Below are 13,537 nucleotides of genomic sequence, written 5' to 3'. Positions count from 1 at the left end.
GATCGCTCCATGAAGTTGTCCGCGATGACGACGGCGATGATGATGATGATGATGACGTTGAAGATTCCCACTGTACATGAACTGCAAGAGAACTCCCTTCAGAAGCAGAAAAACAGAGGAGGAGTGTATATTAAGTCCAACAATCCAACGATTTATTGTATTTCTGTAAAAACGAGCTAATGATTTCATGGGAGCGGTTTACGCGACGAAATCAACAATAATGTGATGATTTAAGCGAACTACAACAGCTATGTTTCTGATGATTGAAGATCAGCTGCTTGACAGTCCCAGGATTACCGTATGCTTTTTGCTCTGACGCCATTCGTCGCCTGTGTGTGAGAACAACAGTCTGAATGTGTGACAACTGCGAGTAACTAGCACGCGAGTGTCGAGCGTTGACAACAGCAACAAAACATAGTTTATCGTAAATTTGCGGCGTTGTGTAGTGCAGACAGGCAGATGTGAGGGCGATGAGGGTGATGTGCAGGATGGGGGGAAGACTCCGCGTTCACCATGAACCCCAGTAAACGTACGGAGCTGTGGGTCGTAGACCAGGGTCGATGGATTTCATTATCCATCAATGCTTAGACTACACAGCGAATTCATTACAGTCATGATTCAAAGAGTTTCCGGAGGTCTCATTCTTCTATTCAATCGTGTTATAATCGGATCATAAGATTTGGAGTATCTGTTGACCGCGGAGTTTTCAGATTGAGCCGGGGCTAAGAGAAGAATGATCGATGTGTAGTAGGACATCGATGATGAAAATGGTTTACAACGATAAGCATGGAGAATGTACCACGACATGCAGGTGTTTGAAACATGATGTTGAATGATACGTCGAAGGATAGATAATTGACGGTAGATTACCCTGAGAGTGATCCTGAACGAGCATGAGATGACTTTGTGGTGACGAAACGAACACGATAGACGTGATATTGATGATGAGAAGAGCGAGAAGACATGGTGACGCGTATATGTTGTGTGGCACGAAAATGAGCATCGCTTCGAGCCATTTACTGATGTACATACAATATGAGATGTTGGCGTGAACGGAATCAAGGAGAAAATGAAATTTCGGAGGAGCATAAATCAGGCGATGAGCCGTTCACGCGAACGAGACGCAGTAGAATTCTAGGGATCCCGATGTGGAGACGTTGAAGATTGTGGGCGAGAATCGGAGACAATTCAAATCCCGATTAGGCTTGACGAGGTTGATCTATCAAACCATTCAAAAATGATATGTCGATGAGCCGAGAAGCCATGACTATTACAAAAAAAAGCGTTGTTCCGAATTAGCCGAATGCGAAACGAGCTCCGCGATGAAGAGACCTTGATAAAATACTCCGTTCTGCCTCTTCAAACTGTTGAAACCAGCTGGGTTTGTGAAAACTCACGGGGCATTGGACCTCCCTGAAATTTTCATCTCCTCCTTCTTGTTATCGATTCCAGACGAGATTCCAACTCCACTGGAATGAACCGAGGTCATTGAAATCGCACGACGACAACGCGATTCCAGATGTGATGTATGACGAAAAGGCGGAGCAAAAGAGGGAGAAGAGCGTGAGAGAGATGATTTACTCTTCATTGTTAAGTATGGTCATGACTATGTGTGATTATAAAGACGTGGGGACAGAGATCGCGTCTCGATTGCCTGCCTGTTGCTTGCATTGGTTTGTCTTCATGAAGAAAGGAATAAAATATGCAATATCTCATTAATGATTATGATACGAACAATAATAAAAACGATCATAGAAAACATTGCTCGTCATGTTGAGGTGATTCGGGAGGGAATTGAAGAATATCAGAATGATGAAGGTTGTTCTCGGACCAGAAGCGGGCTCTCCTGAGAGAGTTTGGATATCCAAGGGGGAAGTCATTGAGCGAGTTCAAGAGGACGATACGACACCAGAGAGACGCGGACCCGCCATCAGCAGCTCATTGATTGTTCTTCCAGGGAGGGAAGTTCGATGCTTTGAGTTCACCTTGGGTCTCTGTCCAAGGACCTGCTCCGTAGGTTGCTGATTGCCCCACACTCCGAGCTCCAGATACTCAGAGGGGTTGGTTCACGCTGGACCTGATTCCCGCCGGAAATCTGCTTTAAAAATAGAGTCGGATCTCGGCCGCGCTAAATCATCGATGTATGAGTGAGCCGGTCTCCTCGAAAACGGATCTGAACTCAGATTATACTCCGCGATCGATATCCCGCGGGGCAAGGGGAACGCTTTTCCGAAACAGCTCAAAACGATTCCTGTGACAGGACCGCGGCTCTTTTGATAAGTGGACTCCCCGGATCGGCGAACAGCAAAGCGGGTACCTTCCTGAGAATCCGCCAATCGATCTCGGAACTGGGTTTCCCGCTTCCTTGTGAATTGCAACGATGGAGCTGAAACATGATCGCTGGCTTTCTTCATTCTCTCATGAGGGTATGAATTCCCTGGACTTGAAAGCGCCATGCTTGTGGTCCCTCCATGGGCTTGAGCAGCGATTCGAGGGATCCTCAAAACTCGGCCGTCCGTTGTGGTCAGGCCTGACCTCAGCGATCGTCCCTCCGCGACGAGTTCCATCGAATAATATAAAGCAGGATCAGATTCAGGGCTCATCAAGGGTCGACAGTTCAACGGGCGTCACAGTGGATTCGCAGCGGGACCCTACGAGCCCTCGACGCGCATGAATGAGGGATCAGGCATCGGTGATTCGGAACTACATGCGAGGTCCCTCCATGGTCTCTGTCAACAAAATTGAGCATTGTCGATACCGTGGATAGCTGTCTCATGAGCGGCCTTATGAGTCAGTGGTCGGTGTGTTAATGTTCCTCCGTTTATGCTAGCGAGATGCGGAGGATCTATTTCGGGAAAACGCCATTCTGAAGAGAATGAACCGTGCGGTATATATAGACTTCTCACCACCGGACGACCAGACAGCTAGAGCCGAGGAAATGCGCACTGCGCCAGCGAAACCGTAGCTATTTCAAAAGAAAGCGCTCGTTCGTGCGGCCAGTCGACTGTCCAGCCAGCCTGCCGACCGACGACTCTCTCTGTCTGTATCTTCTTCGGGCAGGATAGTCGGCCACTTTCGAGCTTCCAGCTAACCAACCAGGCGGGCGAAGAAGCAGCTAGGCTGCCCGCCAGTCCTCCTTCTCTAGGAACCGACGAAGCGGCATAGCGGGCAACCGTCGCTGGCTTCTCTCACAGAGCGGATGACCCTCACAGAGCTTCATTCCTGGCGCAACACCAAAAATCCGAGCGGCCGCTCGAGCTCTAGAAAATGTCTCAATTTCTTCGGAAAAATCGCTCGCAGCGGACTCGAGCTGGGGTCCACGCGAGGAAGGACCCGTGCAAATTCCATGACTTGGACTTGGAATCGTCCGACGGGCAGCCGAATCTGACTCTTTCTCAGTGAAAGTTGCTGCTCGAGCGGAGCTCAGTATTTCTCCGAGCTCCCGAGAAACCTTGGGAGGAGTGAGGAGTTTCCCCGTCGAGGAGGAGGAACATACCCTGCTGTTGTCAAAAGTACCACGTAATTCACAGTACATTGTTCACATACATGCATCATTCAAAACTTATTCGTATATCGCTCCCACGTCCGTGCTGTTCGCAAGGCCAGCCCTATGTGAGGACTTTGAACCGTCAGCCGGAGTGCGATCGTACCGTGACACGGGTCACGAGAGCGGGAGTCCTTCACTCCCGCCGAGGGAGTTCTTAAGCACAACGTGCATCTCGTTCGGGAGCATTTTCAAGAGGAAGCTACACCGGGCTCGAGAGAGAAAGCCCGTGTTCAAGGGGCTGCCGGCGGCTTGAGGGAGATCCTGATCCTTGACGGCCCATCGCTCGGCCTGAGGATCTCGAGCGTTGTGGACGTCGCGAGCGAACACCCAGTCCGATTCCCCGGAATCGAATTCGAGTCCTGAGGTGTGTCGAGACGATCGCCCTAATGAGCATCAGAACCCGAAAATCCCAAGATTAGGTTCAGTAATGATGATGGCAAGCGACGGATGAGTAAGGAGACGGCTTCTTTCCGACCACGAGTCTCTCCGAACGCTCGAACCGGTGTCGAGCGTGTAGCCTTCTCGCAGCATCTTGCGAGCTCGGGCTCGTATTGAAGCTAGGCCCAGAGCTTGTGGTCTGAAGGGCTCACGGTCGCTGGAAAAGCTAGAAATCAAGATGGCCGTCAGCCACCGCGCCCGAGTTATGCTGTCCTCCGAACGTTACATCGCATCTGAACTTAGCTGATGTGTGATTTTGCTCGGCCTAATGGAAATATTTTGATGGTTATCGAACGTTCCCATCGATGCAGCTGAAGTCGCCCCTGTCGGTGGTGCCCGGAAATCGGCAACAGCTGCTCGTGGACACCACCACACCCATGCTTTCGGTGTAGAGTCGAAGACAGCTCGTAGAGAAAGGAAGTGAGACGAAAATAGTGTGTTAGTACTTTGGGTGTTCGGAAGTTTGCAATCGCCTGATTTGAGTGATCGCTGCTCCCGATCCAAAACGATGTAAACAATGCACGGAGGCAGTTCCGGACACAAGCACCGCTCGTCGGCGCGCAGCAGAGCCAAGAGCCAATCCCGAATCGGCGCTCTGCAGCTATGCACCTGGATGCCAGAGGCGAGTTACCAAACACGATTGTTGCCTTCCAGGAAAATCTCCTGTCTCGATGATCACGATTAATAGGAAGATATCAACAGATATCAAGGGGGGTCACTGGAGTAATCGATGCATGCAGTGGCTCTGATTAGGAAGATAGGAATCAAGCACCTTGGGAGCATAGGTCGGGACGAGAACCCCCAAGACTCCAAGTCCCAGTCGCGTCTTCGGCCTGAGGAAGAGAAGCGGGAGAATGATGAAAGTTTTCTGGAATAATTAGTTCCCACATTCAGGGCGACTGTACTTGGAGGAGCACTGAATGGCAATGCAAGGCTCAAGTCGGCTCCGGATCTCTGGTCTCTCTGTCGGATGCCGAATCACATACGCTAGCGCTCATCTCCCTTGAGAGGATTAATCAATTTCAAGGCTTCAAGATTCCCAGCCTACCCAGAGGTTAGAATTTACAGCCGATTAGGCACCTCCAGCGTTCCACTGCCTCTCGAAGATTCTTCCGGTCCTAGTCCATATTCAGATCCGTAATCCGAGATCTGAATTATGCTCTGGATCGAACGTGGGAATCTCACGACTGAATATGCTTCTCAATCAGATGAGGATCTCGCACCGAAGGGAAAATCTCGCAGGAAGCCCACGGCTCTGCTCAGAAGAAAGTCTGCGACGACTAGTTTCATCGAGATGTCTAGCCGCCTAGCCAACGGTAATGTTTCTCCCGGAGTTCCCGTCTGGGTCTCCCGGGCTCTTGGCTATGGAGCTCCCCGTAAGAACGGCTCAAATTACCGGAGTGCTCGCTCTTTGCAGAGATAGCAAGTGAAGAAAAATGCTGCTTCGCGGTCCCCTTAACAAAGCTCATCAATCGGGACGCGAAGCTACACGGTGTCAGCACCATCCAGGCCGACGTCGACTCCTTGCACGAATTGACGTACAGTATGCGCTTCAAGGTAAATATCATCACTGGGATTGATCCGGTCGTCTCCCATGTTTCGGTTGCTTCCCCTCGATTCGGCATCACTGGCCCCGACAAAGTTCAGTGATTGATCTAAGAGACATAAACTCTGAATATTCTACCGTTGACTCAGGGTGTACTCGACGAAGATCAAGAAGAGGATCCGAGCCCTGAAAGGCGACATTCGAAGGACGAGTCCTGGGAGGCCGATTCGGACGAGGCTCCGTCGAAGAAGGTTTGTGTATTTAACGCATCATCGGTTTCCACGCAGACTCGCTGAGCCCTGCTTGAGCGGAACGCGAATCCCGACTAAAGATCGAATTTCCAGGGAGGTAATAGCGGGTCGAATCGGGAACGAACCCAGAGCGCAGACCTAGGAGCATCGGCGATGTCGTCGAGTCTTCTTGCGGTGCAGAAATTAGCGTCGGCTAAGACGGTGCCGTCGGTTCGAGCCGTGACCTCGTCTACATATAGTCTTCATGTCTCCGATGAGCGCACTGGACCGCGAGTTCCGCGGATCGTGAACTCTTGTCTCAAGTATCTCTACAAGTATGGTAGGGAAAGTTCCCTCTATCTATTCCTTCGTCTTATTATCATAATAATCCTTATCGTCTCCGAGTTCATTCCTATTCGTGTACCGCATAGATGATTGGATATGAGGCGGGGACTCTAAATGACTTCTCCTCGCAGGCCCTACAACGGTGGGGGTTTTTCGGGTATCGAGCTCAAAACGGAGGGTTCGTCAGCTCAGAGAACTGTTCGATTCGGGATCGGAACAAGTGGAGAAACTGCTAGGCGTCAACGCAGACCCCAGTCTAGACAGCAGTGATAGCGGAGATGAATCGAGGTCGGTTGCCCCTTAGAGTCTTGATACTTTCTCGAGTCGATGAATCTTGCGTTTCGGGAACGGAATTGGATCCATGACCAACTCAATACGCGATGAAACCTCTGCGATACTCTGCAGGTGGGACGATTCGACCTGGCCGAAAGAGTGGGAGAGTTGGCCGCGCAGCGGTGGAGGTGCTCACGACGTCGCGCAGATACTGAAGGAGTTCTTCCGGGATCTCCCTGAACCTTTGATGACCAGGCAATTGTATTCTGCTTTCCTTCATACGTTGAGTAAGTCGAAGAACTTCAACGTGGTCGACGACCGAGCGAGACGGATGCCATGAAACGGGGAGCCTCGGGAATTCCCCCCGCTGGGCTCGAATCCCTGCGGCGTCATTATTAAATTATTATTTCAATCAATTATTCCACCGAGCCGAACAGTTGATTATTTTTCCAATTTTATTATTATAAATGATTTGACAAAGTTTATATCGGGTCCCGGAGAAAATCAATCCGATTATACCGAAAATCGAATGGCGGAGATGATTTATGTAATCGCGTTGGAGAATACGATCTATTGAACTTTCCCTTTACGCAGGACTGCCACGGGAGAGTCAACTTACGTCTGTCGTGCATTTGATTCGCTTACTGCCCTCCGCCAACCGCGACGTGCTCTGGGCTTTATTGAGATTGCTCCGAAATATTTGCACCCATTCGACCAATAAAGACGATTCGGTAAGTTTCATCTCATCGTGGGAAAAAGCCCTTCCCCGTAGCCTTCACGCCCTGTCCTCGAGAACGGCACGCATCGATTCTCCTTCGCGGCGCCGACTGTTGACGCGACTCAGAAATCGACCCCATTCGCGATGACGTCAATGAGTCGCCTGTGTCGATTTCACGGTGGGAGACGACTTCGATCCTTAACCTTTCGCTTCACTGTTTCCTCATGACTCGCTCGGCTTCCGGAAGAGCACAGTCTCGGCAACGAATGTACTTTCCACACTTTTTTCCGAGACTGACACCATTCTTCCGGAACTCTCCCGGATTATATGAACAGATTTCTAAGGTTTCGAAACCTTCCTCCTGACGAGCCTTCCTCCTCCGAGATGAGCTTCTCCGAACGAGCTTCTTCCAAGTTTCTCCTTCTCGCCAGGAAAATATATATTCCGCGATGGATGTATTCTGAATTGATTGACTCATTTCAGCTGCAAGGCAACAAGATGGATGCCAATAATCTGGCGACAGTTCTTGGTCCGAATATCCTCCGAACCAATCCTACACCGAGTGTTGCCACCGGTCCCAAGAGTTATTTTGTCGAGAAACTCGAGCGAGCCGAGGAACGGAGTGATGTCATCCTCGTTGTCAGGTACACAGTAGATGACATTTGCAGAGAGAGACCCCTAGTGTGAATCGCGTTCTGAGTGGACTGTCTGACGCGTACGAATGCGTCGTGGCAAGAATCACTTGCGGGCAGAAATTGATCTAATCTTCTATCAAGGTACCTGATCGAGAACTTCGAGCGCTTGTTCTCGGTCTCCGCGCAAGACATGGACGCGATGTACCGCAGGATGCTGGTCGAAGAACCGCAGCGATTGGAAAGTCTTTTCACGGATCGCTTCTTGTCGAGCAACTGCGACGCCCCTCCGAGACTGTCAAGGTACGAATGTTTCTACGACCCCGCCATAGAGGAACTCGTTTATGAGGGGAGCTATAGATCGAAATATCTGGGGGGAAGGCATCCCTCCAGCATGGGGCGCATGAGAAACGGAAAGTTTCTTATACGCGGCTGTTCCGGGTTTCGCGGGTTTCGGGGAATCGAGTCGCACAGCGTCGGACGGCGAATCCGTCTCCTTACGACGACTCACGTTCTCATTTCTTACGGAGGAGTAAAGTCCGTCAAAGATCCGTCAGTCGATGACGTGGGTATGATTCTATCGAAGATCGTAGATCTTTACGAGATATGCATCAATAGAATTCATCATGCACGCCACACACGTGGCAGTTGCGGATGACTTCAGCCTGGGATGAAGGTTGACGCGCACGATCAGGAACGTATTATGCTTTACTGGTCCGTCATTGTAGAACAACGTTCCGATGTATCGCTGATTTTCCAGCCGACGCCTGTCACGCGATGAGGTTTTCACGCCTCAGGAGGGTAATCAAGAACGCGAGCGAGGACGAAAAGGTGACTACTGACTACAAATACGTAGTTCTGCAAAGCGCGGATCTCCCTAAATGATTTCAACGCCCCTCAGGGTGCCTCCCATCCAATCGATGCCGCGTTGATGGAGTATGGAGTGGTATCTACAAATATCAATATCGCGTGTGTCTGTAAAAACTCAAAAAAATAATCGATATCCAGGTATTCTCCGGCGTGCCACGGAAAAGACCGACTATAGAGAGCTGTCTCGATATCGTCAATCGTCAGCCGAGAGTACGACGTCGATGAAGATCAAAGGACGACTCAACTCGTCAAGCTCGAAAGACACATCGCAGAGCTCACTGAACGATTGGGAAAACCCGGCTGGTGTGGGAGGACTGAGCGGTGTTCGTGGAGGCGGAGCACTCAACGCTAATCATTGGGATCAGTCCCAGTTCTCAGCTTTCGTCGGAGCGACTCAAACTCCGCCGAGCATCACGGTCACACTTTCCAAGGAGAAAAAAGCGAGATCGAAGTCAAAAAGCAAGAGCAAAAACGAGACAGGTTAGTTTCCATTAGCTCCGATAGCGATGCTTGAACTGGACTCGTTTCTTCCAATCACCAAACGGTGATGTACATACTTATAATACTATTCCGAAGATGCGTCGGAACGATTTAGCGTCCGTCTTAATCTAGCGATTCCCCTCAGTAGCGGCGGAGCCTCGCGAACAACGTTCATTCGCCTTGAAAAAATCCAAGTCGGCTTCCGCCCTGCTATCCGGAATATTATTTGGCAGTTTCCGGAGAGATTCCGATACATCGCCGTCACCCTCGATGGACGAGGACGATTTCGCTGGAAGACGGGCGTCAAGCTCCTACACACAATATTCGTCTGGAATGGCCGTCTGTCGTAGAGCGGACCTCATTTCTTCGGAATGTCGGAAACCCAGGGAGCGGTGACGATAGACTTATTTTTCGTCCACACAAAGTTTTTCGAAATGATTGCAATCGAGAGAAGGAGCGAGATCGAAATATTATGTCGGAGCGCGATGCTATCAGTAGGCCAGGGCTACATGTCGGTGAATGATACTGTTTGCAAAAAACTCATCTGTTGCTCGCTGTCCTTCTATGTCACGTCGTGGAGCTGCTGTCGAGTATTCAAAGTGAATCCCAATCACTTTCTACCGTTGCTTTAGTAATGTTTTTCAATTTCCGGGTTGCCATCTATTTATTCTCACATTCTATTATCGGACTGTTCTGTACAAATGTTGGGGGAATTTTCTCACAACTCCAGGGATCAGCGGTGGGGCCGATCGATGAATTCTCTCCACTGCCGAGGAGTTGGCGCCTACGGCGTTGCTGAAACGACCTGAATCATTCTACTGGGACTTGATTCCTGCATATTTGTGAAAGTTATCCGACGATCAAAGTCCCCGCCCACGAATAATTATTCTCACGCAAATCACGCTGTAAAAACGTCTTTTTCAACCTTTTGTAAAGAACCTGAAATCCATTTCAAAATACCTGCGTATGTGAGTATTACGAATAAACAATTTGGCCAACCTTGACTCTGCCGTCAGGCTGCTGCTTGACTCGAACAAGGATCTCATTCATCAAGAAAGCTATTCTTAGTTGTCATAGAGTCTTGGATTCGTGAATTATAAACCCCCGCGCACGCAGAATCTCGATATTTCAACGCTGCATGGTTCGAAGCTGGGGAGAAGCTGCCATGTCTTGTCAGAGTCGAATAGTTCATTCATTTTATTGGTTTCGACACCGTTTTTTTCAAGCGGGGGAGGATCCCCTCGGAAAATTCCGTGAAGTGTGGGGCTTTCTAGAGTATCAGTCGGAAGGAACCTCCTTGAATACAATGAAATCTCGCTCCAAAATCCATTTTTCCCGGCAGGCGGCCAAGGTTCAATGCATCTTTGTACATCAGCCTCGCGAGACTTTTTCTCATGTACCTCCAAGCCGTCGATCGCTCAGGGATATCCGTCAAATCGTGACGCTCCTCGAAAGATGTATTTTCGTGCGTCATCCTGGGGAAACTTTTTCCAGGGAAGGGGCATACTCATTAGGCAAAATCCCCTGAAACAGATACCGCCTCCAATCACTCCAATGTAAAAGGGAGAACCCATTCTAATTTGGAGGTCCTGATTTGGAAATCGGATCGCTGCAAGCGGAGGTGATCCTCAATAATTTAGCTCTAGTCACCCTTTTTTTTTGCGGGGCCAGGAATAAAAATGCGTGTTGCAGACCGTGCACAGCGCCTCACGGTACTGTGGGAGTCGCAAACCCACTAAAAACCTGGCGGTTCCCCAACCCCCGCTTTCGGGCGGGGGCGCCGCTCTCATGGACGGAACTGGGTTAGCAATACTTCGAACACATGAGAGCGGGAGCTGCTCTTACCCACTAATCTAACCCCACTGCCAAAAAGAGAGCTCTAGTCACCCTATTGTACCCGAACGCGCACGCGAATCATGAGGGCTAGAGGATTCTCGAGTCCGATGGCAAAGAATTCGCTCTTTCACCTCCTCAAATCCAGCGGATACAGCGAAAACATCTTCCAGCCTTCAATGAGCATTTTTCTCTAATGGGCGACTCGGTCAGAGATCCCTTCTGTATCAGCTTGTTCAAACTTCCAAACGTGCTTCTTCCCGGAGGTGTTCTGAGTGAGATCAACTGGTGGACAGAGGGCTCATCTACCGGAGAGGGCTCGCCGTATCGAGCGTACCGCTTCCCTTCCACAATCGAGGTCTCTCCACGTCTAACGGCCCCATTCCTTGACGCGCTCCGGAATAAAAGTTTTTGATCAGGACATTTTTCAAGAGCTGTTCGTATGCTGGACTGATGTAGATCGATGTTGGTTTCGTGGCAGGTGTTCTCTTGCGACCTGCGTCATCATAAAGCCAGGGGTGATCCCTTCGGGCTGTAGTGCACTATCTGGAGTCGCGGATAGGCTCGCAGGATCACGACCGGGGAACATTTCAAATGCTGAGGAATACCAAGATGACCATGATCAGGACCAGATTCGTTCAGAAGCTCTATATGAACGTCGCGTTCGAAGGTAAGCTCTACGATAGCACCTGCCTATTCTCTTCGCTCACTATTCTGCTTAGGGTCAGAGCCTCCATCGGCTCAAATGTTCTGGATTCGAGAACTCGACAGGCAAGTTCCTTGTAAATATCTGTGAGCTTGAAATTCAGGACCTAAATCTGTCAGCGACCCGAACTCATTTCTGCTCGATTCCAATCGTTCGATCTCCCACAGATAGCAAAGCCGGCGTCGTCTGGAAAAAGTATTCATTGCATCTTGGCTCATTCAAGCCTCAAGTTCGATGACAATATCTCGACTGTGATGGTGTTCAATAATCGTGGAGCGAGTGATATTCCCCCGATACCGAACAATTGTAATGCCAATATAGAAATTCCGTGGGGCACAGCACGACAGATGGATAGATCGGAAAGGAGCCAGCATGTATCACTCCTCTAGATAAGTACAGGGCGACAGATGAGAAATGGGAAGCCTGCTAGAGCTATGTTCTCTTATGGAAAGATCCGAGAGTGTTTCCATTTTCCACGGCGATCGATGGCCGAGTTGAACTCAACGTTCGACTCGCTCTTCTCCCCTCAGCCTCTTCACGTGCCGCGTATCCAATGAATCCAAGGTAACGACGCCCGTCGACAGGGACAAGCGGTGGGAGAGGGGGGCAGTTCTCATTTTCTCGCGGTCTCGTTCGTTGGGGGGGCTCGTGAGCGAGGCGGGCCCCTCTGCGAGAACCACCAGGGGAGCTTCTTTCGAGGTCACCCCCTATGAGGGGGGTCGGCAACGAATTGCTTTATCTCCGAAAGCCCGGTAGGACAGACCTCCCCAGGATGCAGCCCGAAATAAAGCACTTTCCGTTATTTCAGCACGTCTCGCCCGGAGTGTCGTGGACTGAGCAATTCAAATTCAACCTTCTGACCTGGACGGTCACTTGCGTCGGTACGAAATGACAACACGGATATGGTCCTTGGCCGCAATCGAGTCGAGCCGTCTAGCTCCCAGATTCTCCAAGGACGCCGGTTGAAGAAACCGATTATTTCGTCCTCTCCGGCGCTCGTACACAAGCCCTGTAACTCAGCACATCCCTTGGGTCCGATCGAGCAGGCCGGTCTTCCTGATGGAATCGTCCAGAATGGCAATATACCTCATCGAACGAATTCGGTGTTCCCGTCAGACGCACCGAACGGTCGATTACCCAACTCCATCGGGTTTGATCCGACTCCGAGTATACGACCCAAACCAGAGGAGCTTCTCGAGGACGAGTTCGATGATCTGGCGGAAGAGTTTCCCGTCTCGACGAGAGAGACGGAGAACAGCAGCGATAAAAGCAATGGTACAATACTCTCCGCAGCCACTCTCGATGTCATTACCACAGCACCGCGTCGGGTCGGGCCGCTCTTTCCGGACACTTTGACGGCCTCAACAAAATGCACAGGTGAAGTGTAATACCTCGGGGGGGAACTAATTCACCGGGTTGAAGCTCTGTCGTAGACAAATTCATGCGGATCTGTTTTGTGCGGAGACCACTCCCGCGAAGGCTGACCTGGCTTCGAATCGATGATTCAGGTTATTCCGTTTCGGGCCTCGAATTCGAGAGCCTTTGCTGTAGTTTTGCCGGTTCGATATCGAAGTCCGTTTAGTCTCTCCGAATCATTAGACCACAGTCATTTTCGCCTGCGTTGCGCATAAATTGTGATAAGTAAATTGTGAGTGATCATGAATGAGTTTCTACAGATCGCTTTGCGAGGAGTAAGAGAGCGGATGCTCCTGGCGGAATATCAGCGATCACCGGAATATCAGCTTATCATTTAGTTCTCGAACGGGATACATTTTCCTGATTCTGCTTTGGAACGTCGAAGCGACGTATAACTGTTCTGCCTTCGCACCTCGGTCTTATCCCCGATGTCCTTCATGTTCCTGACATCTTCCGTCGTACTGAGTATTTTCTGACCATTTCAGACATTGTCATTCCGGGGT

The 13,537-nt window shown here is 50.2% G+C and overlaps 1 protein-coding gene across 1 annotated transcript; it reads left to right on the top strand.

Moving 5' to 3' along the window:
* The first annotated feature begins 4,502 nt into the window (after nt 1-4,502).
* LOC114828444 (Rho GTPase activating protein at 102A) lies at nt 4,503-9,475 on the top strand. Its single transcript, XM_029112648.1, has 14 exons — nt 4,503-4,607; nt 4,880-5,039; nt 5,194-5,301; nt 5,403-5,542; nt 5,681-5,782; nt 5,876-6,101; nt 6,238-6,394; nt 6,512-6,666; nt 6,974-7,110; nt 7,581-7,741; nt 7,874-8,032; nt 8,490-8,560; nt 8,738-9,079; nt 9,225-9,475. The coding sequence occupies exons 1-14, from the start codon at nt 4,503-4,505 to the stop codon at nt 9,473-9,475; spliced, it is 2,274 nt and encodes a 757-aa protein (XP_028968481.1).
* Nucleotides 9,476-13,537: the final 4,062 nt, after the last annotated feature.

This window comes from Galendromus occidentalis, unplaced genomic scaffold (genome assembly GCF_000255335.2).
Source record: "Galendromus occidentalis unplaced genomic scaffold, Mocc_1.1 scf7180000077524, whole genome shotgun sequence".
NCBI lineage: Eukaryota > Metazoa > Arthropoda > Arachnida > Mesostigmata > Phytoseiidae > Galendromus > Galendromus occidentalis.
The sequence above is the reverse complement of the archived record's forward strand: the minus strand, read 5'-3'. Positions and strand labels throughout refer to the sequence as shown.

What these genes read in the sequence shown, in the direction of transcription:
- LOC114828444 (XM_029112648.1), top strand. Translation starts at nt 4,503, where the DNA reads ATGCACGGAGGCAGTTCCGGACACAAGCACCGCTCGTCGGCGCGCAGC. An exon ending in CAAGTATCTCTACAAGTATG is followed by an intron (nt 6,102 to 6,237) that starts GTAGGGAAAGTT and finishes TTCTCCTCGCAG; the next exon opens with GCCCTACAACGGTGGGGGTT. An exon ending in GCCCCTCCGAGACTGTCAAG is followed by an intron (nt 8,033 to 8,489) that starts GTACGAATGTTT and finishes CTGATTTTCCAG; the next exon opens with CCGACGCCTGTCACGCGATG.